This window comes from Staurois parvus, unplaced genomic scaffold, assembly GCF_062004578.1.
Source record: "Staurois parvus isolate SC_StPar_1 unplaced genomic scaffold, SC_StPar_1.0 ptg002028l, whole genome shotgun sequence".
Lineage (NCBI taxonomy): Eukaryota > Metazoa > Chordata > Amphibia > Anura > Ranidae > Staurois > Staurois parvus.
In genome coordinates this window covers 69872-93890 of record NW_028319824.1, presented here as the reverse complement: position 1 = coordinate 93890, position 24019 = coordinate 69872, and the positions used below count along the sequence as shown (strand labels likewise).

At 49.1% G+C, this 24019-nt stretch overlaps 1 protein-coding gene across 1 annotated transcript; it reads right to left on the bottom strand.

Moving 5' to 3' along the window:
- Positions 1–1329: 1329 nt before the first annotated feature.
- Positions 1330–20309, bottom strand: LOC149432957 (uncharacterized). Its single transcript, XM_089664768.1, has 2 exons — positions 20183–20309; positions 1330–2712 (listed from the first exon to the last, which is right to left on the bottom strand). The coding sequence occupies exon 2, from the start codon at positions 2406–2408 to the stop codon at positions 1764–1766; it is 645 nt and encodes a 214-aa protein (XP_089520894.1). The 5' UTR covers positions 2409–2712; positions 20183–20309; the 3' UTR covers positions 1330–1763.
- Positions 20310–24019: the final 3710 nt, after the last annotated feature.

Below are 24019 nucleotides of genomic sequence, written 5' to 3'. Positions count from 1 at the left end.
AATGCTGCTGATATCCACCTTACAAACCATTCTGTATCAGCCATCCCTATCTGCCAATCCCTCCACTGGCCTCCATTCAGTGTCCTCCACCAATCCCTCCACTGGCCTCTATTCAGTGTCCTCCATCCCCCTCTGCCAATCCCTCCACTGGCCTCCATTCAGTGTCCTCCACCTCTCTTTGACAATCCCTTCAATGGCCTCCACCCTCTCTGCCAATCCCTCCACTGGCCTCCACTAAGTGTCCTCCACCCCTCTCTGCCAATCCCTCTACTGGCCTCCATTCAGTGTCCTCCACCAATCCCTCCACTGGCCTCCATTCAGTGTCCTCCATCCCCCTCTGCCAATCCCTCCACTGGCCTCCATTCAGTGTCCTCCACCTCTCTTTGCCAATCCCTCCACTGGCCTCCACCCTCTCTGCCAATCCCTCCACTGGCCTCCACCCCTCTCTGTCAATCCCTTCAATGGCCTCCACTCAGTGTCCTCCACCCGTCTGCCAATCCCTCCACTGGCCTCCACTCAGTGTCCTCCACCCCTCTCTGCCAATCCCTTCACTGGCTTCCCATTGCTCATCGGAGAAAATTCAAAACACTAACAAGAACATATAAAGCCATTTATAACTCTGCCCCAAATGACATCACCGATCTTGTCTCCAAATATCACCCAAACCGTACTCTCCGCTCCTCGCACAACCTCCTGCTCTCTAGCTCCCTTGTCTCCTCCTCCCATGCTCGTCTCCAGAGCTTCCACCATCCTCTGGAACTCTCTACCCCAATTTATCAGACTATTGCCTACTCTGCTCACTTTTAGGTGATTTCTGAAAACCTATATCTTCAGGGAAGCCTATCCTGCCCTCAGCTAATAATGGAATCTTCTTCTCTTCCAACCAGTCCATCTCTCACCTTTTGTACCACTAGTCCCTCCCTCCTAGATTGTAAGCTCTGAGGAGCAGGGCCCTCCTATCCCTCTTGTATTAAACTGTATGGTTACTGTATTGTCTCCCATTATATTGTAAAGCGCTGAGCAAACTGTTGGCGCCATATAAATCCTATATAATAACAATAATAATATCAATGAGAGATGAAATGTGGAAAGAAGGCATTGATAATGGGAGAGGAGATGGAACAGGTAATGGGAGGAGTGGACAAGGTGGGCTTAGCTGGAGACCTCAAGCCTGGCTGATGATGTATCAATAGTCAGAAGAACCTGGAATGGACTCTCCCACTGAGGCTTCAGAGACTTGGTAAGATGACAATAGACCCCATCCTAGTCTCTGGTACTGAGGCAGTGTTGGTCATGTATAACCTCAGGATCCAGAATTGAAGAAAATGCTTGGAAACACAACTCAGTTGGTGAATCATGAAAATGCATTACATGTTCATTCAAAGCTCCATGATAAAGATGATAATCATGAGGGAAGCTGTTCATGATTTATTGATGCTTATCTTAAAACAAATTGTCAAGCGATAAAATATTCAAATCCCTTCTAGTTGTGTATTGATGGACATAAGCACTAAACTCAGTTCATCCGATCATTACATTCCAGTTTGCTCAGATTTTAGTTTGTTTCTTTTAAAGTAACATTTTATCTTGTCCCTTCTTCTCTAGCTTGTGGGATGACATTGGGGATGTGAAACTAACTTGTGACACCTGAAACTTCTTTAATATTCCTTTTTTCCAGAATATAATCCATGCTGAAATTTGTGAATCCTCCAGTGATAGATTAGACCGGCATTAACTGAAAAAGTTTTGTCACATTGAGAGCATTAAAATGGCTTCTCTCCAGTGTGACTCCTCTGGTGTGCGGTAAGATGTGACTTCCGTGTAAAAGCTTTATCACATTCAGAACACGGATATGACTTCTCTCCAGTGTGAATCCTCTGGTGTGCGATAAGATCTGACTTCTGTGTAAAAGCTTTATCACATTCAGAACACTGATATGACTTCTCTCCAGTGTGAATCCTCTGGTGTCTGATAAGATCTGACTTCAGAGTAAAAGCTTTATCACATTTAAAACACTGATATGACTTCTCTCCAGTGTGACTCCTCTGGTGTGTGATAAGATGTGACTTCACTGTAAAAGCTTTATCACATTCAGAACACTGATATGGCTTCTCTCCAGTGTGAAGCCTCTGGTGTGCGATAAGACTTGACTTCTGTGTAAAAGCTTTATCACATCCAGAACACTGATATGGCTTCTGTCCAGTGTGAATCCTCTGGTGTCTATTAAGATATGACTTTGCTGTAAAAGCTTTATCACATTCATAACACTGATATGGCTTCTCTCCAGTGTGAACTCTTTGGTGTATTATAAGGTATGTCTTGCGTGTAAAAGTTTTGCCACATTCAGAACACTGATATGGCTTCTCTCCCTTGCGAACCTTCTGGTGTGTGATATATTTTCTCTCCATTGTAAAATCTACAAACAAGTAGTTTGAAATGACTCCTCTTATGTATATATGGGTTGGACTTTATTGTAAAGCCATTGTCACTTCCAGAACACTGAAATTACTTTTCTCCTGCTGGATCAATGTGGAAGAGGATCCAAACCATGACTTTTAGAACACAGATATGACTTGTATCCCGTGTGAATCCTCCAGTGAACTGCAGTAAAGACTCTCAGTCAATTAAGACACCCATGTGTTTTATTTTCCATGTGACTCAGCTGTATTCATGAAGACAAAAAAGTTCCAAAAACCTGGTTCATCAATCTACCTGTAGAGAAAGAAAAAAGATAGAATTCTATATAAAGGGCTACATAAAGTTGCTTTCTATTTTTAATGTTCATTACTAAATATATCTTATGAATAGAAAGAATATGTACAGCATTATCTACAGTATTTTTTTTAATCAAATAGATTTTATTAATAAAGTTTCTAAGTGCGCACAGTATTCCCAACATTCAGCCCAGACAATGGAGTCATACATTCTCACGTATAGGCAGTTGTGCCACTGTTACAGATCATACAGAACAATAACTTGCTTTGTCTATGGTGTCACTTTTACCTTTTATAAACAAATGAACAGAGAAAAGAACAAACAACCTAGAACAATTCAGCTGTACACGGCAAGTAACTCCCCCCAGTACATACATAGATAGCTGACACCGATCAATGGGGCCCGTGTCTCCAGGATCATACCCCAAGTATGGGTCTCCCATGTAGTCACCATTCAGTAGGATACAACTGGCCGTTCTCCTTCTATGGGGCTAAAAGAGATAAGATTTTAAAAGCCTATGAAGAACTAACTAGGAGTAAGCAAGGAGTATCCAGCCAGTTCTGCCAGACATACATCTCCTGGGGGAATTATAATGTTGGTAAGTTTGCTTTTCACATGTTAATGTGGAGTTCACCTGCTCAATTCACTGTTGTCTGCTGGGAGTTTGAGATGATAGCCAAGATCGGGATATTTTTTATGGTCAATAAACAGCAGCCTCACTATTGCTCTATGACTTGTAATAGGAGGAGGTGTAAATAATTCCTCCTCTATTGAGATCAAGAGGCACACCCGAGGAATATTGAATACCAACATTATAACACTGGTCATATCGTTCCACTTTTTGAATATCTCCAAAACACGTATCAAATCCCCGACATCACCGCTACAAGTGGGGTCAAAGGGGAAATCCCTCCTGTCCTAGCTGAACAATTGGGCTGGAGTCCTGAAAGCTCTATGCAAAAGAAATGACTGAGTTTCTGTGAAGAGGAAAGAGAGATGAGAGGTATGGAGGTCAAAATCATCTCCCACCACTTTCTCTTATTTCCTCTGACTGTTTTCCATTTCTTTATATAAGTCTTCGGTAAGAGTCAAAAGACTGGAATATATATATGAGAGATCATGCCTTTCCCACTGGTGCCATCTGAAGCCCATTAACAAGTGTGAGAGTGATGTGAAATCTGTATCTGATGGAAGTAGCAATCGATGGATGGGATCGAATGTGTCTACTAAGTCCCACCTGGTAAGATGTTGAAGTTGGGCAGCTATAATATAAAGTCTAACATTTGGTATTGCTAGGCCTCCTTGGTCTTCACCATACTGTAGAGTAGTGAGTTTGATTCTAGCTGATGGCTTCTTCTATATGAGTTCCCCAAACTGGGAGTCTATACTGGACAACCACTTACGAGGTGTCCACATGGGAGATTTGTGGAGTATATAGAGGAATTGTGGGGTCCATATCTTCTCTTGTTCATAGATGTTATTGGAAAGAGATAATAGTTTTACAAGGAGCTCAAAATGTGATTGCAGGACTCACCAACAGTGTCAGGGAAGATCGCAGCGGCGCACGAATCTGCGCATGCGCAGGATCCTGACAAGGCATACAGGAAGGCGGGCACTAGGACCCAGGCGCACCTGTCAAAATGACGGCGCTGGGCAGGCACTAGGACCCAGGCGTGCCTATCGGTGCCGGGCGGGCTATTTAAACGGACCACTGCAGGATCCAAATTGCCGTATGGTCTTATTCCTTTGCCTGTGATTCCTGACTCTGAGTTGTTTCCTGTTGCCGAACCCAGCCTGCTCCTGACTACCATTGACCTTCTCCTGCCCTGACCCCTGGCTTGTCTCTGGATATTCTTCTGCCTGCTCCTGGTCATTCTGACCTCCTGTTACTGAACCTGGCCTGTGACCCGACTATGCTTCTGCCTGCTGCTCTGGTCTGCTCTGCCTTTTCGGACACCAAACCCGGCCCGCCTGACTCCGCTACCTGCCACATGGATCCATCTGCATCCTCCTCTGATCTGCTCTGCCTTTTCACATCAGGCTCACTACTAAATTACGTGACACTAGAGGTCTCCTCTACCGTAGCTGGACATACCTTGGGGCCACAACCTGGTCTCAGCCTGCTCCAAGTCCATCCCCACCATCAGGGGCTCTGGTGAACAAGCAGACTGGGGCTTAGACCCCGCACTCTAGGGAACCCCAAACTGTGGACCTATAGAGCTACCGCTAGAGTCGTGACAGTACCATACGGCCATGTCTAAGCCTGGAAGAGGACCTTCTCCCCTGGATGAGATATGTCATCATTTGACCGCACTTACCCAGGCTGTTAAGATCTTACAGGATGGATATGCACATTTGGAAGAACGTATCCAAACCTTGGCTACACCCGCTTCTGTACCAACAGATCCGGCTACTTCTCCCTCGGCCAGTGATTCCTCAGAAACCCGTACTAGTACGGTGGTCCAGTTACCTTCACCTTAACCTTGTGTGCCTACTCCAGAACGATTTAATGGGGATCAAAGTAAATTCAGGGCATTCAGAAACGCATGTCAGCTGTATTTTGACCTGCAAGCACAAACTTTCAACACAAAGACTGTTAAGTTGGGGTTCATCATCTCCTTGCTGCAGGGAGAACCTCAGGGTTGGGCCCACTGCCTGCTCAAGAGTCACCATCCACACCTAAACACCATGACTACATTCTTCAATGCCATGGCCCAGTTATACGACGATCCACAGCGGACGACTACAGCTGAAGCAGCATTATATGCGCTTCAACAGGGTCGCCAAGCAGCAGAGGACTATGTCTCAGACTTTAGACGATGGAGTGGTGACACAAACTGGAACGATGCAGCCCTACGACATCAGTTCCACCTGGGCCTGGCCAAACCCCTCAAGGACGAGCTAGCTCAGGTAGGCATACCTGGTTCGTTGGAAGATCTGATTGCGTTAGCCATCCAGATTGACCGTCGGCTACGTGAACGCAGGTTGGAAAGATCCAACCAAGCTCTGAGGCCTACCTGGGTGCTACCCAAGTTTCCAGCCCAGCACAACCCCCCTGCTAGAACCCGGGATTCTGAGGATACGGATGCCCCGGAACCTATGCAACTCGGGCTAATACATCCTTCACTAACTACCGAGGAATGCCAAAGATGTCGGGTCCACAACCTCTGTTTATACTGTGGAGAACCAGGCCATTATGTGCATTCCTGCTCAGCTAAATTGCGTAAGTGCATCTTTGTTTCTTCAGCTGCTCCTCCATCATGTTCAAATAGTTCAACTCACCTGGCTGTTCCCATTTCCTTCCAGCATCCCGGAAGAACTGTGTAGGTGACGGCAATTATTGACTTGGGGGCCTGCAGCTGCTTCATAGATTTAAACTTTGCCGCCCAACAACATATCCCATTACTGCCAAAAGAACACGGGTTAAACATTTTTCTTGCTGATGGAACCTGTATTAAATCCGGACTGGTAGACAAAGAGACCCCACCAATCCATACTACGGCAACCAACCATCATCAGGAATTTTTACTTCTAGATGCTATCACCGCCCCACTGTTTCCTCTCATACTGGGCCTTCCTTGGCTACGGGCACACGAACCTCAAATTAACTGGAAGTCGGGCTCGATCCAATTTCCCTCTTCTTACTGCCAGGAACATTGTTTGCCCAAGGTATCCTCAGGTCCACCTACCCTACTGTGCATGGACTCTGATACGGAACTCTCTCAAACAATTCCTCCAGCTTACCATGACTATCTTGACGTATGCAGTAAACGGGGAGCAGATACACTTCCTCCTTATCGATCCTATAACTGTCCGATCGATTTGCTTCCCGGGTCTGAAATCTCCATTGGGCGGATCTTCTCCTTATCTGAACGGGAACTAGGAGTTCTAAAGGAATATATCGAGGAGAATCTTCAGAAAGGGTTCATTTGGCCCTCCACTTCACCAGCTGGAGCTGGAATATTCTTCGTAGAAAAAAAGGACAAGTCCTTGCGGCCCTGCGTGGATTATCGGAAACTAAATAAGATTACCGTTAAGAACCGGTATCCCCTTCCCTTGGTTCCTGAACTATTCCAGAGACTCAAGACTGCCACTATCTTCACCAAGTTGGATTTGAGAGGGACATAAAACTTGGTCCGCATACGGGAAGGGGACGAATGGAAAACGGCCTTCCGCACCCGTTTCGGCCACTTTGAATACCTGGTCATGCCATTTGGGTTATGCAACGCGCCTGCTACTTTCCAACATTTCATTAATGACATTTTCAGAGATTACCTGGATGTTTTTGTTGTCATCTACCTGGATGATATATGTAAATCCTCCTGCGCTTCTATGTCTCCTAGGATGAGTAAAAGGAACAGCCGCTCACATCCAAATCTCACCTTAAGATAGAACTAATAAATCTAATATATAAATGATGTAGCGCTGTAATAACTCATGAGTATGGTTATAAACATATCACTCTACTGACATCCAAAAGATAGCAATTGTGACATATATAAGTGATGTGTGCAATATAGAATACACTTATATATGGTTGCACTTCTCTACGGTTGGTGAATCACAGGATTCCCAAACATCATACTTATGAGCATCCTACCATTGCCTGACTAAAGAGGAATAGAGGAAGGAGGAGGAGAGAGTATAGAAGGTGGTGGAGTCATTTCTGGCCTGGAGAAATCGTGTAGGATCCAGGGTGATCCAAGAGGCTTATTTGGCCCCTGTGGGTCGCAGGGGGAAAGTGAGCGGGCACGCCTGCCATATAGGAGTACTTCTCACTACCTGCACTGGCACAGCAGCACTTGGTGTGATCATTGCATTGTGTGGGTTTTTGAGACACAACTTGACACCGAATATAGTGGACTTTTTATTATTACATTATTATTACATTACATTACATTACATTGAGTTTATATAGCGCCAAAGGGTTTGCTCAGCGCTGTACAATAGAGGGGGGGACAATACATGAAACATTACAGCAACTACGAACAGCACACGAGGGGTAAGAGGGCCCTACTCTTTCGAGCTTACAATCTAGGAGGGAGGGGGTAGTGGTACAGGAGGAAGTGGCTGTGGGGGATGGAGTGGTAGGAGGAATGAAGGAGAGCAGCAGTTAGGTGAGGGTGGGGTAGGCTTCCCTGAAGAGGTGGGTTTTCAGGGAGCGCCTGAAGGTGAGGAGGGAAGGTGACAGTCTGATTGATTGGGGTAGTGAGTTCCAGAGGATGGGGGAAGACCTGGAGAAGTCTTGCAGACGTGCGTGTGAAGAGGAGACCAGGGAGCAAGATAGAAGGAGGTCCTGTGAAGAGCGAAGGGTACGGGTAGGGTGGTACTTGGGAATCAGGTCGGTGAGGTAGTTAGGGGCAGTGTTGTGAATGGCTTTGTAGGTCAGAGTGAGTAGTTTGAATTTGATGCGTTGGGCGATAGGGAGCCAGTGGAGGGAGAGGTAGAGGGGGGTGGCAGAGGTGGAGCGGGTGGTGAGGTGGATGAGTCTAGCCGCTGAGTTGAGGATGGTCTGAAGCGGGGGGAGCCTGCACTGGGGTAGGCCGATGAGGAGGGAGTTGCAGTATATAAGTGATCACCATTGTTTATATAAGTCACTTATCTGATGATGCATAACCCTGTATAGGGAAGCACTGTGTGACAATGATGATATGATCACTTGTTTATGATCACTTGGATATTTATAAGTGTATTCTATATTGCACGCATCACTTATATATGTCACAATTGCTATCTTTTGGATGTCAGTAGAGTGATATGTTTAGAACCATACTCATGAGTTATTACAGCGCTACATCATTTATATATTACATCTACCTGGATGACATTCTGATTTTCTCCGCATCTCTGGAGGTACACCGAGACCATGTGAGATGCGTTCTGGGACGGCTTTGCCAGCATGGACTATATGCTAAGGCAGAGAAATGCAACTTTGAGCAACAGAGCATTCCATTCCTGGGCCTGATCATCTCTACTGCCAGAATTGCAATGGATCCCCAAAAGATCACAGCAATTTTGGAATGGCCGGTACCCTCAGACAAAAAAGGAGTTCAGGGGTTCATCGGATTTGCAAATTTCTACTGGAAATTCATTAAGAACTTTTCGGGCCTCATTTCACCTATCACTCACCTCACCAAGTTAGGAGTCCACTTCCATTGGACTCCAGAGGCGCAAGCGGCTTTTGAGACAGTGAAGAAATTATTCACAGCAGCCCCCATCTTAAGCCATGCAGACTCCTCTCTTCCTTACACCTTGGGAGTAGATGCGTCCTAAAACGCAGTAGGGGCAGTTCTTTCACGAAGGAAAGGCCTGAAGGAACTAATGCATCCAGTAGCCTTCTTCTCTAGGAAACTTACCTCAGCTGAAAGGAACTACAACATTGGGGACCGAGAACTCTTCGCAATAAAGACAGCACTGGAGGAATGGAGATACCTGCTGGAAGGGGCCATACATCCAATTCTGATATATAGCGATCACAAGAATTTAGAATATTTAAGGACTGCTAAACGTCACAAACCACGCCAGGCTAGATGAGAACTGTTTTTCTCCAGATTCATTTTTCACATCACCTACAGGCCAGGATCCAAAAACACTAAACCAGATGCGCTTTCACGTATGTTCGAGAATCCAAAAGAATCTCCAAAACCGGACACCATTCTACCAGCAGGGAATTTCTTGCTATTAAAGTCTGAACTTCTGTCTCAATTGCAGCAGGCCTCAGTAGGAGCCTCTAGTCCACCTGGAATCACTGTACAAAACAGGGAAGGGCTTTTATGGAAAGGGGAGCAAATTTTGGTACCCGAAGAGGCACAAATTCTTGTTCTGGGTTACTGCCATGATCACCCGTTAAGCAGGTCACTTCAGGGTTTCCAAGACATTGGAATTGGCCCAACGCTCGTTCTGGTGGCCGAATATGGCTAAGGATTGCAAAATATATGTAAGGACTTGTGCCATCTGCAATCGGAACAAGACCACTCGAAACAAGGCCTGGGGTTTACATAAACCTCTACCAGTGCCTGATAGGCCTTGGAAAATGATATCCATGGACTTTATAGTGGAACTTCCGCCTTCCCAAGGACATACTGCTATTTTTGTGGTTGTGGCCGGTTATCAAAAATGGCCCAATTTTTGCCACTAAGGAATACACCCTCTGCTTCTGAGACTGCTCGGATTTTCATTAAAGAAATCGTAAGACTCCATGGAGTTCCTGTGAACATTGTCTCGGACCGAAGGGTACAATTTACTTCGAGATTTTGGAAAGCGCTATGCGAAACCCTGGAAATCAAGTTATCCTTTTCCTCTGCCTACCACCCACAAACAAACAAACGGGCAAACCGAACGAACCAATCAGACCCTGGAACAATACATCAGATGTTACACATCCTTCCTCCAAGACTACTGGGTGGCAATCTTACCTCTGGCAGAGTTCGCATATAACAATGTTAGCCATTCTGCCACTACACAATCACCATTTTTTGCTAACTATGGGTTCCACCCTACCTTTTTACCTGACCTGGTCCCAGAAACTTCCGTTCCTGCTGCTCAGAATATACTAAATTTCTTTGTCTCTAACAATAAATTGTTACAAGAGGCGGTCGCAAAAGGAAGACAACAAGAGGGTCTTCAACAGAAAGAGAAGGGAAGAACTGATTCTGCATCTGGGAGACCAGGTCTGGCTGGCTACAACTAATCTGAAGATGGCGTGCCCTTCGAGGAAGTTGGCACCAAGGTTTGTGGGCCCATTCTTGATAAGACACAGAATTAAAGTCACATATGAATTGGCACTTCCGGAGTCCATTAGAGTACACCCAGTTTCCCACGTGTCACTGTTGAAACCTGCCGTACCTGATCCATTTCCTAGTCATAGGTCAAGGTGCGCCGAGTCCATAGACGTGGACAGGGAAGAGGAATTTGAGGTCAAGGCTGTTGTGGACTGTAGGAAAAGGAGGGGTCAGACACAGTACCTTATTAAGTGGAAGGGGTTTGGTCCGGAGGAAAACTCATGGGAACCAGCTCAGAATGTTCATGCCACAGACCTAGTTCAGGAATTTTTTCACAGTCACCCGCAAAAGAGGAGCCAATTGGGCATCCAGAGGCTGCCCATAAGGGGGGGCAATGTCAGGGAAGATCGCACGAATATGTGCATGCGCAGCATACCGATAAGACATACAGGCAGGCGGGCACAAAGACCCAGGCGCACCTGTCACCAATGACAGCACCGGGCAGGCACTAGGACCCAGGCACGCCTTTTGGCGCTGGGCGGGCTATTTAAACTGGCCACTGCAGGATCCAAATTGCCGTATGGTCTTATTCCTTTGCCTGTGATTCCTGACTCTGAGTTGTTTCCTGTTGCTGAACCTAGCCTGCTCCTGACTACCATTGACCTTCTCCTGCCCTGACCCCTGGCCCCCTGGCTTGTCTCTGGATATTCTTCTGGCTGCTCCTGATCATTCTGACCTCCTGTTGCTGAACCTGGCCTGTGACCCGACTATCCTTCTGCCTACTTCTCTGGTCTTCTCTGCCTTCTTGGATACAAAACCCGGCCTGCCTGACTCCGCTACCTGCCGCACGGATCCATCCGCATCCTGCTCTGGTCTGCTCTGCCTCTTCACGTCAGGCTCACTACTAAAGTATGTGACACTAGCGGTCTCCTGGACATACCTAAGGGCCGCGACCTGGTCTCAGCCTGCTCCAAGTCCATCCCCACCATCAGGGGCTATGTTGAAAAAGCACACTGGAGCTTAGATCCCGCGCCCTAGGGAACCCCAAACTGTGGACCTATAGAGCTACTTCTAGAGTCTTGACAAACAGTAAGTCAGAAGGGGTACAACCCTTAGAGGTAACATACAGGTTGTAATTTGTACACTACAAATAATATCTTCATACATTAAGATTAAATTAATACATTTTTCAAAAAATTTGAAAAAAAAGTTTGTTTCTATTATAAAATTTAGCAAACAGGTAATTTTTCTACTTCACTGATGTGCGTTGATGAGGCTGCACTGATGAGCTGGCACTGATAGGCAGCACTGATGATGGGTACTGATAGTCGGCACTCATAGGCAGCACTGCTGGGCACTGACTGGCGGCACTGCTGGGCAAAGGTGGGTGACACTGCTGGGCACTTGTGGGCGGCACTGGTAGGTGGCTCTGCTGGGCACCGATCCTCAAGGCACTGATCATCAATGATCGATGCTGATCCCTCCTCTGACAACTGTCAGCAGTACTTTCCTCATGCTCTGACAGGGTGAGGAAAGTGCAGTCAAGACCCGGCAATTGCATTTCCTGATGACCAGCGTGTCATAGGACACGGCAATCACGGAGATCACGGGGGGCACGCAGGAGAGCGCGTTCTGGGAGGACATCATAGGACGGCCTACCAGGACTGGCCAGCCACAGTGCAGCCGTCATTTGGCTACCTGCGGTCATCAACTAGTTAAAGCAACACTTCCCCTTTTGGGTGGAGCTCTACTTTAACTTCAGCAAGAGATAACAGTGCTATAGTATCAAGGGGGGAGTGAATGTAGGGACTGAAACATGTTATATACTCTATAGTATCATTTCTGGTACTCTCACAGTGGGAGTATAGATACCATACACATCCCTCCTCAGCTTCTCACCCCTCCCCCATACACATCCCTCCCCAGCTTCTCACCCCTCCCCCATACACACCCCTCCCCTGCTTCTCACCCCTCCCCCATACACATCCCTCCCCAGATTATTATACAGTATTTATAAAGCGCCAATGGTTCGCTCAGCGCAGTACATTAGAAAGGGGGACAGAACATGTGACAGAACAATACCAATACAATGCAAAACATGAGGGGATTGAGGGCCCTGCTCTTTCGAGCTTACAATCTAGGAGGGAGGGGATGGTGGCACAGGAGGAGATAGCTGTGGGGGATGGAGTAGGAAGAGTGGAGGAGGTCAGCAGGTTAGCAGGGGGTGGGGTAGGCTTCCCTGAAGAGATGGTTTTTCAGGGTGCGCCTAAAGGAGAGGAGAGTAGGTGATAATCTGATGGGTTGCGGCAGGGAGTTACAGAGGATGGGTGACATCCTGGAGAAGTCCTGGAGGTGGGCATGGGAGGAGGAGACCAGGGAACTAGAGAGAAGGAGGTCTTGTGAAGAGCGGAGTGTGCGTGCTGGGTGGTACTTGGATATTAGGTCAGTGATGTAGTTCGGGGCAGTATGGTGGACAGCTTTGTACATCAGTGTTAGGATTTTGAATTTGATCCGTTGTGCAATCGGAAGCCAGTGGAAGGATTGGCAGAGGGGGGTGGCGGACACTGAGTGGAGGCCAGTGGAGAGATTGGCAGAGGGGGGTGGAGGCCAGTGGAGGGATTGGCAGAGAGGGGGTGGCGGAGATGGAGCGGTTGGTAAGGTGGATGAGTCTGGCAGCCGTATTCAGGATCGACTGAAGAGGGAATAGCCTGTGGTGAGGCAGGCCAGTGAGGAGGGAGTTGCAGTAGTCGAGTCGTGATATGATGAGGGAGTGGATGAGCTGTTTAGTGGTTTCCGGGGTTAGGAACGTGCAGATTTTGGCGATGTTGCGGAGGTGGAGTCTGCATGAGTTTGTTAAAGATTGGACTTGGGGCTGGAAGGATAGGTTGAAGTCCAGAATGACACCAAGTACTCTGGCCTGCGGGGCGGGTTTGAAGGTGGCGTTGTTGGATGTGACGGAGAAGTCAATGGGGGGTGGTGTCCGGGCTGGGGGGAAGACAAGAAACTCGGTTTTGGAGAGATTCAGTTTAAGGAAGTGGAGCGACTTCCAGTCTGATATGTCGCTCAGTAGGCTTGTGATTCAGGCGGAGACCGAGGGGGTGAGGTGGGGGGTTGAGAGATAGATTTGTGTGTCGTCGGCATAGAGGTGGTAGTTGAAGCCGTGAGAGTGTATGAGTTGGCCAAGGGAGGAGGTGTAGATGGAGAAGAGAAGGAGCCTGAGGACAGAGCCTTGAGGGACCCCAACAGAGAGGGGGAGTGAGGGGGAGGTGGTGGCATTATAGGTAACGCTGAAAGAGCGTTGTGACAGGTAGGATGAGAGTCAGGAGAGAGCAGAATCTCTGAGGCCAAGGGAGTGTAGTTTTTTGAGGGGGAGGGGGTGGTCGACTGTGTCGAAGGCCGCAGAGAGGTAAAGGAGTAGGAGCACTGAATAGTGGCCATTAGCTTTGGCGGTTAGCAGGTCGTTGGAGAGTTTGAGTAAGGCAGTTTCGGTGGAGTGTAGGGGACGGAAGCCGGACTGTAGGGGATCGAGGAGGTTGTTGTCGTTGAGGTGAGAGCTTAGGCGGGTGTAGACTAGGCGCTCGAGGAGTTTAGATGTAAATGGGAGCAGGGAGATGGGTCTGAGGTTGTTCGGGTCATTGGGGTCCAGTGAGGGCTTTTTAAGTATGGGGGTGATGTGTGCATGTTTCAGAGGGGAGGGGAAAGTGCCGGAGGAGAGAGAGAGATTAAAGATGTGGGTGAGGGAGCGTAGGATGGAGGGGGAGGGAGGTCATAGGAGTTGTGAGGGGATAGGGTCGAGGGGGCAGGTGGTGAGGCGGGCATCAGAGAGGATCTTGGAGGCTTCCTCAATGGTAATAAGGTCAAAGGTGCGGAGTGTTAGGGGGGCTTCAGTATGAGGAATGTAGGGTGGGGTTGAAGTGGGGGTCAGAGCAGTGGTGGGGCCGTGGGAGAGGGGTGATGAGGGGGTAGTTGAATGAGGGGGAACGAGGTTGGAGGGAATTTGAGCAGCGACAAAGTCCCTGTGGGTTATGTCGAGAGAGAGGGGGGATGAGGGGGTAGCTGTGTGAGAGGGGACGGGTTGAGAGGGCATGTGAGTTGCGGCGATGTCCTTGAGAATTGTGTCAATCTTGTTTTTGAAGTGATTGGCAATCTCAAGGGCAGTGAGCGAGGTGCTGGGTGGAGGTGGGGGTGGCGAGAGTAGAGAGTTGAAGGTGGAGAAGAGTCGGCGAGGATTGGAGGAGAAGGCCTTGATGAGAATCAGGAAGTAGGCTTGTTTGGCTGCGTGGAGGGAGGAGGTGTAGGTGTGGAAGGCAGATTTGTAGCGGGTGAAGGCTTGTTGGGATTTGGTTTTGCGCCATAGTTGCTCCAGGGCACGACTGTGTCGTTTGAGGGTTTTGGTGTGATCAGTCTGCCAGGGCTGGAGCGGTCGGGGTCTGACATTGCGTGTGGTTAAAGGCGCTAGTGAGTCAAGGGCTGTTGACAGCGCGTTGTTGTAGGTGGTCATAGCCAAGTCGGGGCAGGACAGGGGGAGGATGCTGTCGTGGAGTTGATCAGCTGCAGAGTGGAGGGGGCAGGGTTAAGGTTGCGGAGGTTACGGCTGGTAGTAGTGTGACATTTGGAGGGGTAGGCGTTGGAGGACGAGGAGATAGGGAAGGTGATCAGGTTGTGGTCAGAGAGAGGGAAGGGGGTGTTAGTGAGGTTGTGGGGAGCGCAGCGGTTGGAGAAGACAAGATCAAGGATATTACCGTTGGAGTGGATGGAGGATTGTATGCACTGTGCAAGTGCAAAGGAGGAGGTTAAGTGGAGGAGATGGGATGTGGCCGGGTTGTCGAGGTTGACAGGGATGTTGAAATCCCCAAGGATGATGGTGGGTAGCTCAGAGGAGAGGAAGAAGGGTAGCCAGGAGGAAAAGTCATCCAGGAAGCGGGGTATGGATCCAGGAGGCCGGTATATCACAGCAATCTTCAGGGGGGTTGGGGAGAATAGTCTGACGCAGTGGGCCTCGAAGGAGGAGAAGGATAGGGAGGGGGGTTTGGGAGGACTCGGAAGGTGCTCTGCGGTGACTGGAGCAGACCAACTCCAACCACCTTTACGACCGTTAGGCCTGGGTGAGTGGGTCCAGGTGAGACCTCCGTAGGAGAGTGCAGCAGGGGAGGTAGAGTCAGTGGGCTGGATCCAGGTTTCTGTGATCGCTAGAATGTTGAGGGAGCGGGAAACAAAGAGGTCGTAGATGGCGGTGAGCTTGTTGCACACCGATTGGGCGTTCAGGAGTGCACATGAAAACGGGGGGGAGATTTTAGGGAGCAGGGGGACAGATACTAAGTTGCGGGGGTTGAGGCAGGACGTGGAGGCGGGAGGGTGTTGTGCGGGTGAGGAAGGTGGTGGAGGGCCAGGATTCGGGGAGATGTCACCCACGGTTAGGAGGAGGAGAAGGGTGAGAAAGGTGGCATGGGAGCGGGATGTGCAGGAGCGTGAGAAACTACTAGTGGAGGTGTTGGGGTCAGTGGGAGAGTGGAGTAATAGGAGGAGGTGGTGGGTGCCGTAGTGGGGTGAAGGAAGCAGTGAGGACACAATATACAAATGTTTGGGAGGGGCAGAGGGATATAGTGAATGGATTTTGGGAACGGAGGAGAGGAAAATGAGAAGGAGAAGTGGAAGAGGCATTGTGGGGAGGTGATGAGAGCAATAGTAGGGAGATGATAGCAATGAGGGGGAGATGTAGGGAGATTCTCAACCCTCCCCCATACACATCCCTCCCCAGTTTCTCACCCCTCCCCCATACACAACCCTCCTCAGCTTCTCACCCCTCCCCCATACACAACCCTCCTCAGCTTCTCACCCCTCCCCCATACACAACCCTCCTCAGCTTCTCACCCCTCCCCCATACACATCCCTCCTCAGCTTCTCACCCCTCCCCTATACACATCCCTCCCCAGCTTTTTACCCCTCCCCTATACACATCCCCCCCAGCTTCTCAAACCTCTCTCATACACATCCATCCCAGCTTCTCACCCCTCCCCCATATATATATATCCCTTCCCAGCTTCTCACCCCCTCCCCCATACACCCCTTCTGAGCTTCTCACCCCTCCCCCATACACATCCCTCCCTAACTTCTCACCTTTCCCTAGCTTCTCACCCATCCCCCATATATATCTTCCTTAGCTTCTTGCCCCTCCCCCATACACAGCTGTAATGAAACCGACCCAGACTGCGCTTGAGTACTTCTGTTAGAATACCACTTCCCCGTCCGAACACCGACCACAGACACCACAGCCGACCATACAAGACTAGACACCAGTCCTGAAGTAAACCAGGAGGTAGACTACTTTATTTGAACACAGATACAAGATATATACACTCAGGGGACAATCCCCCCTCCCTGCATAATGACCCTGGGCGGGGCAATCTACATTTATTATGTGATAGGTTAGTGTAGCGCTACAAACATAAGAGCATAATAAAAAACATATAATAATAGACACAATCTGAATGGCACACATCTCATAGTGCAATAAGGTGACCATGTGATGATAAAACAGAATAGATGTGAACATATGTGGCCCAAGCCCCACTCAGTAATGTGAGAAGTGAGTACTATATAGGTATGATAAGTGAGTACACAAAGAAAATGCAATAAAGGTGATCACACAATAAACTTCAAGTGATGGTCTTCACGATCCTGATGAAGTCACATGACTCAACGCATAGATACGTGGTGACGCAGCATCCGGTCCGCGGTGACGTACTTCCGGTACGGCCGCCATCTTAGCCTACCTTGAATGTGAATAGGAAACCCATGCAGTACACCCATACATCCCTATGGAATGGTGGCTTCTTATACAGCTTGTGAGTTTACAACTTTACTTGTTTAATAAAAGCACCTATTGTATGGCTTTATATGCTCTGAGAGATTCTTCCTGTGCTTTTATCACCCGATTGAGAGGTTTATCCTGCTGAGACCAGGAGCCAGTGTACCCTGATTACTTACCTTACCGCATGAGATGTCCATGGGAGACTTGCTGGTGATTTCTGCAATTTTGGATCAAGATCCTGAGTGATCTTAAAGCCGTACAGGCCCTTTGGGCTGCTGAGTGGAGGTGAGGGGGCAATTTAGCCACAGGAGGAGAGTCACTCACCATCACTTGACGTTTATCGTGTGATCACCTTTATTGCATTTTCTACTGCTTTGAGCTTGAGCACCACCTTATAGCCTAATGAACGTTTATACAGCGATGTGACTCCACTTGAAGCTTACTGTGTTCTCACCTACATTGTGTTCTAACTGTCTTCAGCTGAGCGCCATCATATCGTGTGATGTACTTTGTGTACTCACTTCTCATACCTATATAGTACTCACTTCTCACATTACTGAGTGGGGCTTGGGCCACATATGTTCACATCTATTCTGTTTTATCATCACATGGTCACCTTATTGCACTATGAGATGTGTGCCATTCATATTGTGTCTATTATTATATGTTTTTTATGATGCTCTTATGTTTGTAGCGCTGCACTAACCTATCACATGATATTGATCTTTTGACTGTTGGGTACCAGTTTGAGTGCTAGCCGCTTAGTATTTGAGGGACTCCATTGAGCGCAGGAGGATTATATATACAGTATTGAATTTACATTTATTAACAGGAGACACAAAAGGTATTCAAACTTCACACCAGCAGACAGTCCCATCAGGAGGGAGGGCCGCTGAAGACCCCCCCCCCCACCAACCAATACACACAAACACATACATCCCATAATAGTTTGCTCCCAAGCCAGACAAACAATAGAACAATGAGATGCAACCACATGGCATTAAACAATGAACAACCTCCCACCCCCCCTAGACATGTCTACACAATATCAGGACATCTCACCCTGCACCCCTAACAGGCACAGGGTGACTTACACATAAGAGGGATATGGGGAGCTGAGACAGGGGTCTCCCCACCTCTCCAAAGTAAGCTGGGTTCCATGGGCCCCCCACCCAAAGTGACTCCCATCACATATCTCCCCTTTTGGCAGGGGACCCCAAACAGGTTGACTCTGAAGTTAGTCTGTACTTCCAGTCACCCAATGCCAGCACCGACACAGTACCCCAAACAAATTGTCCCAAACATAACAATACTCACTCAGCCAACCTCTGCCTCTCTCGTAGAACATATCTGCCACTGGGTAGAAGGACAGACTGGTCCTTCTCCCTGAAGTCCTCTCAGCCACTGGAGAGAAGACAGGGTGGCTGGGCCGACTCCATCATGCTGTGGGGGATCTGGGCCGACTGCCCAGCATCCCTGGGGTATCTAGGTGGTGACTGTATTCTCATCCACTTTGACTTGATGGACATCCCCCAGTGTTCGCAAAGTAAGGCTGACATCCTCCTGTCCCAATGCCAGACCCTTTTCTGGGGTTGTGTCAGTGGAGACCGAAGTCCCATCCACGGACATCAGCTCATGCAGTTGTGAGGTGCCGATTGCATCCTCTTCCTGTAGCTCCTGCGGTGCTGATTGTTGTGGGCAGAGGTCAACCACGCCATGTCCTGATGACAGCTCTTCTGCTGGAGGCGCGATGGCTGGTTCCTCCTCCGCAGAAAAGTCAATCAAATCCCCAGTCTCTGGAACTGGTATCTGGGAATAGGCATTTGCCATCTCCTGTCCGTGGAACCCAGAAGATGTTACCAGTGCTGGGCAGAGGCTAGCAGAGCTCTGCCCTTTAGTCAGCACTTCAGATTTGGGGACAGCAATCTCTGGAATTTCCACTGCCGATTCTTGGGCATGCTGCTGAACATGTTTTAGCAGTTGCCTGTATGCCCTTTCCGGATCCTGTTCTTTCATCAGTAGGTATTCCAGATCTGGTTCAAGCTCTGAGACCCCTGTGAGACCAAACATAGCCTCTCTGTCTTCTTGCAGGTCCTCCAGGGTAGGTTCTCCTTCATTGCCAAACACAAAATGATTTGTAAGGCTCTCCCACAGCAATCCAGGACCACCAAAGTCCTATCCCTCTGGAGAGCATTCTGTTGTCACTCCTAATTATTTCTGCTTTTCATGCCATTACAGAGACCGATATCGGTTGTCCAGCTCTATCTCCTGCTGGACCATCCTGTCCAATTCAGTCACCCATTGCTCCTGGGGTCGCTCTCCCAGGAATGGCATCCGTAACTTCCGATGGTCCCTGGCCCATTCCCCTGTGCTTGGATAGCATTTGCCCTTGTCCATACCAGCAACCTGGAGGGCTCCACTCTAAAGCACCACCTGAATCCGCTGCCTGAGCTCCAGGTACTCATCCACAGACACAGTCCTGGGGTATGCTGCAAGAACGATCCGCAGCAGCCCCGGGAACTCTGATGCCAGGTCCACATCTCCACTGGGGTGACCGACATCTACTTTCCTGATCTTGAATCCCGGTAGTGGTTTGGACGTGTTCACAGCCAGGAAGCACAACTTTGCCACCAATGTAACGGAACCGACCCAGACTGCGCTTGAGGACTTCCGTTAGACTACCACTTCCCCGTCCGAACACCGACCACAGACACCACAGCCGACCATACAAGACTAGACGACACCAGTCCTGAAGTAAACCAGGAGGTAGACTAGTTGATTTGAACAAATATACACTCGGGACAATCCCCCCCCTCCTTGTATAATGACACAGGGCGGGGCAATCTACATTTAGTAACAAGAGACACCAGCATATTGATCTGTCTATAGCCGGGACAGGAGCCGGGACCAGGAATAGGAGATCCACCTGACTTACCCGTGTGCTCTGACATGGAGAAGATCCCATGCTGGCCCTATGGTGGCCGTGTGTTCAGGATGGAGACCGACAATCACAGGACCCTCTGGAAGCCGATCTAAAATGGCTGAAAGGAGGAAAGTGTTCCCGGGACAGGAAGTGACTCCAGACAGGAAGTGACACAGACAGGAAGTGACTCCAGACAGATTTATACAGAGGCTGCAGCATGGAGAGCAGACACTAGATGGTGCTGGTCCAAAAATAGCTGAATAGCATAAAACGGGAAAAACAAAAGACGATGGCGGCTCGTAAACTTCTATTGTCAATGTATGCACAGTTATCACATTACAGTGGATTAGATCTCCCTCCATTTTGTTGTAGCCCGCCTGTCCTTCCTCCGGCGGCCATTTTCCCTTAGTCTAATACAATGTTCTCGCAGTTATACACATCACATTGCAGTGGATTAGATCTCCCTCCCTTTTGTTGTAGCCCGCCTGTCCCTCCTCCAGCGGCCATTTTCCCTTAGTCTGATATGAATGCTGGCACATTGTGTCCCCTGATATTAGACATTAGCCGGGTGATTGTATACACACAGCGGGCAGATCTCAATCAATGTCACCCACTAGTCTATACTGTCACGGGGTTGGCCAGCCAATCATGTGGCTCCTATTCTGTCCTTCCAATGACCATTCCTAGTACATAGGACTCATCTTCCATACTACATTCATGATACAACAAGATGGAAACTCCCAATATACAGAGAAAATCTCCCATAAAATACATAGAAATCACATCTGCCCTAAAGGGCCATAAACATAAGAAGATTGCCCCCGACGCCCCCAGATTCATCTACAATACTAGCCAAGGTGTCATTGGTCCCCCTAATACACGGATAGTACCCCAATCCTGCATTCATACATGTGACAATACACCATGGATTCCTCCCGCTCTATATTATGTCTCCATACAAATCAGTCGCCATCCAATCCATCCATCTCACAAAAGCTCCAATACCCAGCAAATGTTTCCGTCTCCTCCTAGTAATAACCATGTGATCTCCATGAGAATAAAGCGCCAATTTGTGTCCTTATCCCCTCCCCCTACGCAGGATGTACACCCCTTCATGGCCACGCCTCTTTATGTAACTGACAATTGTGCGGTCGTGCAACGCTGCACCCAAACTAAATATCCGTCCTTTCTTCACACAAATAGAGCTTTCTGTCGGTGGGATGTCATCACCTGCGCGCTTTTTATTTTTCACGCCATAAACAAAAAAAAGACCAAAAATTTAGAAGAAAAACGATATTTTGTACTTTCAGCTATAAAATATATAAAGTAACCTCAAAGTTAGTTATAAATTTCACCAAAATGTCTCCCGCTCCATGTTTATGGGAAAAGGACCCCAATAAGTGGATATTGATTGCTGTGTGTGACCGTTATATCGTCTGCAGACTATGGGGAGATCATGGGGTGTACACAGCTTGTACTTCTCACTGCACAGCACATTTCTGGGGGGCTAAGATACCAGGACACCCCCAAATACCAGGACACCCCCAATACCAGGACACCTCCAATACCAGGACACCCCCAATTACCAGGACACCCCCAAATACCAGGACACCCCCAAATACCAGGACACCTCCAATACCAGGTCACCCCCAATACCAGGACACCCCCAATACCAGGACAGGACACCCCCAAAACCAGGACACCCCCAAATACCAGGACACCCCCAATACCAGGACACCCCCAATACCAGGACACCCCCAATACCAGGACAGGACACCCCCAATACCAGGACACCCCCAAATACCAGGACACCCCCCAATACCAGGACACCCCCAATACCAGGACACCCCCAATACCAGGGCACCCCCAATACCAGGACACCCCCAATACCAGGACAGGACACCCCCAATACCAGGACACCCCCAATACCAGGACACCCCCCAATACCAGGACACCCCCAATACCAGGACACCCCCAAATACCAGGACAGGACACCTCCAATACCAGGACACCCCCAATACCAGGACAGCCCCAAATACCAGGACACCCCCAATACCAGGTCACCCCCAATACCAGGACACCCCCAAATAGCAGGACACCCCCAATACCAGGACACCCCCAAATACCAGGACAGGACACCCCCAATACCAGGACACCCCCAATACCAGGACAGCCCCAAATACCAGGACACCCCCAATACCAGGTCACCCCCAATACCAGGACACCCCCAAATAGCAGGACACCCCCAATACCAGGACACCTCCAATACCAGGACACCCCCAAATACCAGGACACACCCAATACCGGGACATCCCCAAATACCAGGACACCCCCAATACCAGGACAGGACACCCCCAATACCAGGACACCCCCAAATACCAGGACATGACACCCCCAAATACCAGGACACCCCCAATATCAGGACACCCCAAATACCAGGACACCCCCAATACCAGGACACCCCCAAATACTAGGACACCCCCAATACCAGGACACCCCAAATACCAGGACACCCCCAATACCAGGACAGGACAAACACCCCCAAATAGCAGGACACCCCCAATACCAGGACACCCCCAATACCAGGACAGGACAACCCCAAATACCAGGACACCCCCAATACCAGGACACCCCCAATACCAGGACACCCCCAAATACCAGGACAGTACAAACATCCCCAAATACCAGGACACCCCCAATACCAGGACAGGACATCCCCAATACCAGGACAGGACACCCCCAAATACCAGGACACCCCCAATACCAGGACACCCCCAAATACCAGGACACCCCCCAATACCAGGACACCCCCAAATACCAGGACACCCCAATACCAGGACACCCCCAAATACAAGGACACCCCCAATACCAGGACATCCCCAAATACCAGGACACCCCCAATACAAGGACACACCCAATACCAGGACACCCCCAAATACCAGGACACCCCCAATACCAGGACACCCCCAAATACCAGGACACCCCCAATACAAGGACACACCCAATACCAGGACACTCCCAAATACCAGGACACCCCCAATACCAGGACACCCCCAAATACCAGGACACCCCCAATACTAGGACAGGACACCCCCAATACCAGGACACCCCCATTACCAGGACACCCCCAATACCAGGACACCCCCAAATACCAGGACACCCCCAATACCAGGACAGGACACCCCCAATACCAGGACACCCCCATTACCAGGACACCCCCAATACCAGGACACCCCCAAATACCAGGACACCCCCAAATAGCAGGACACCCCCAAATACCAAGACACCCCCAAATACCAGGATACCCCCAAATACCAGGACACCCCCAAATACCAGGACACGACACCCCCAAATACCAGGACTGGACAAACACTCCCAAATACCAGGACAGGAGAACCCCCCCAAATACCAGGAAAGGACAAACACCCCCAAATACCAGAGCAGTATAAACACCCCGAAATACCAGGATAGGACAAACACCCCCAAATACCAGGACAAGACAACCCCCCCAAATACCAGGATAGTACAAACACCCCCAAATACCAGGACAGGAGAAACACCCCCAAATACCAGGATGGTACAAACACCCCCAAATACCAGGACAGTACAAACACCCCCAAATACCAGAGCAGTACAAACACCCCCAAATACCAGGACAGGACAAACACCCCCAAATACCAGGACGGGACAAACACCCCCAAATACCAGGACAGTACAAACACCCCCAAATACCAGAGCAGTACAAACACCCCCAAATACAAAGACAGGACAAACACCCCAAATACCAGGACAGCACAAATACCCCCAAATACCAGGACAGGACAAACACCCCCAAATACCAGGACAGGA

Coding starts and splice junctions, on each gene's coding strand:
- LOC149432957 (XM_089664768.1), bottom strand. CDS start 2,408: ATGGAGAGAAAATATATCACACACCAGAAGGTTCGCAAGGGAGAGAAG.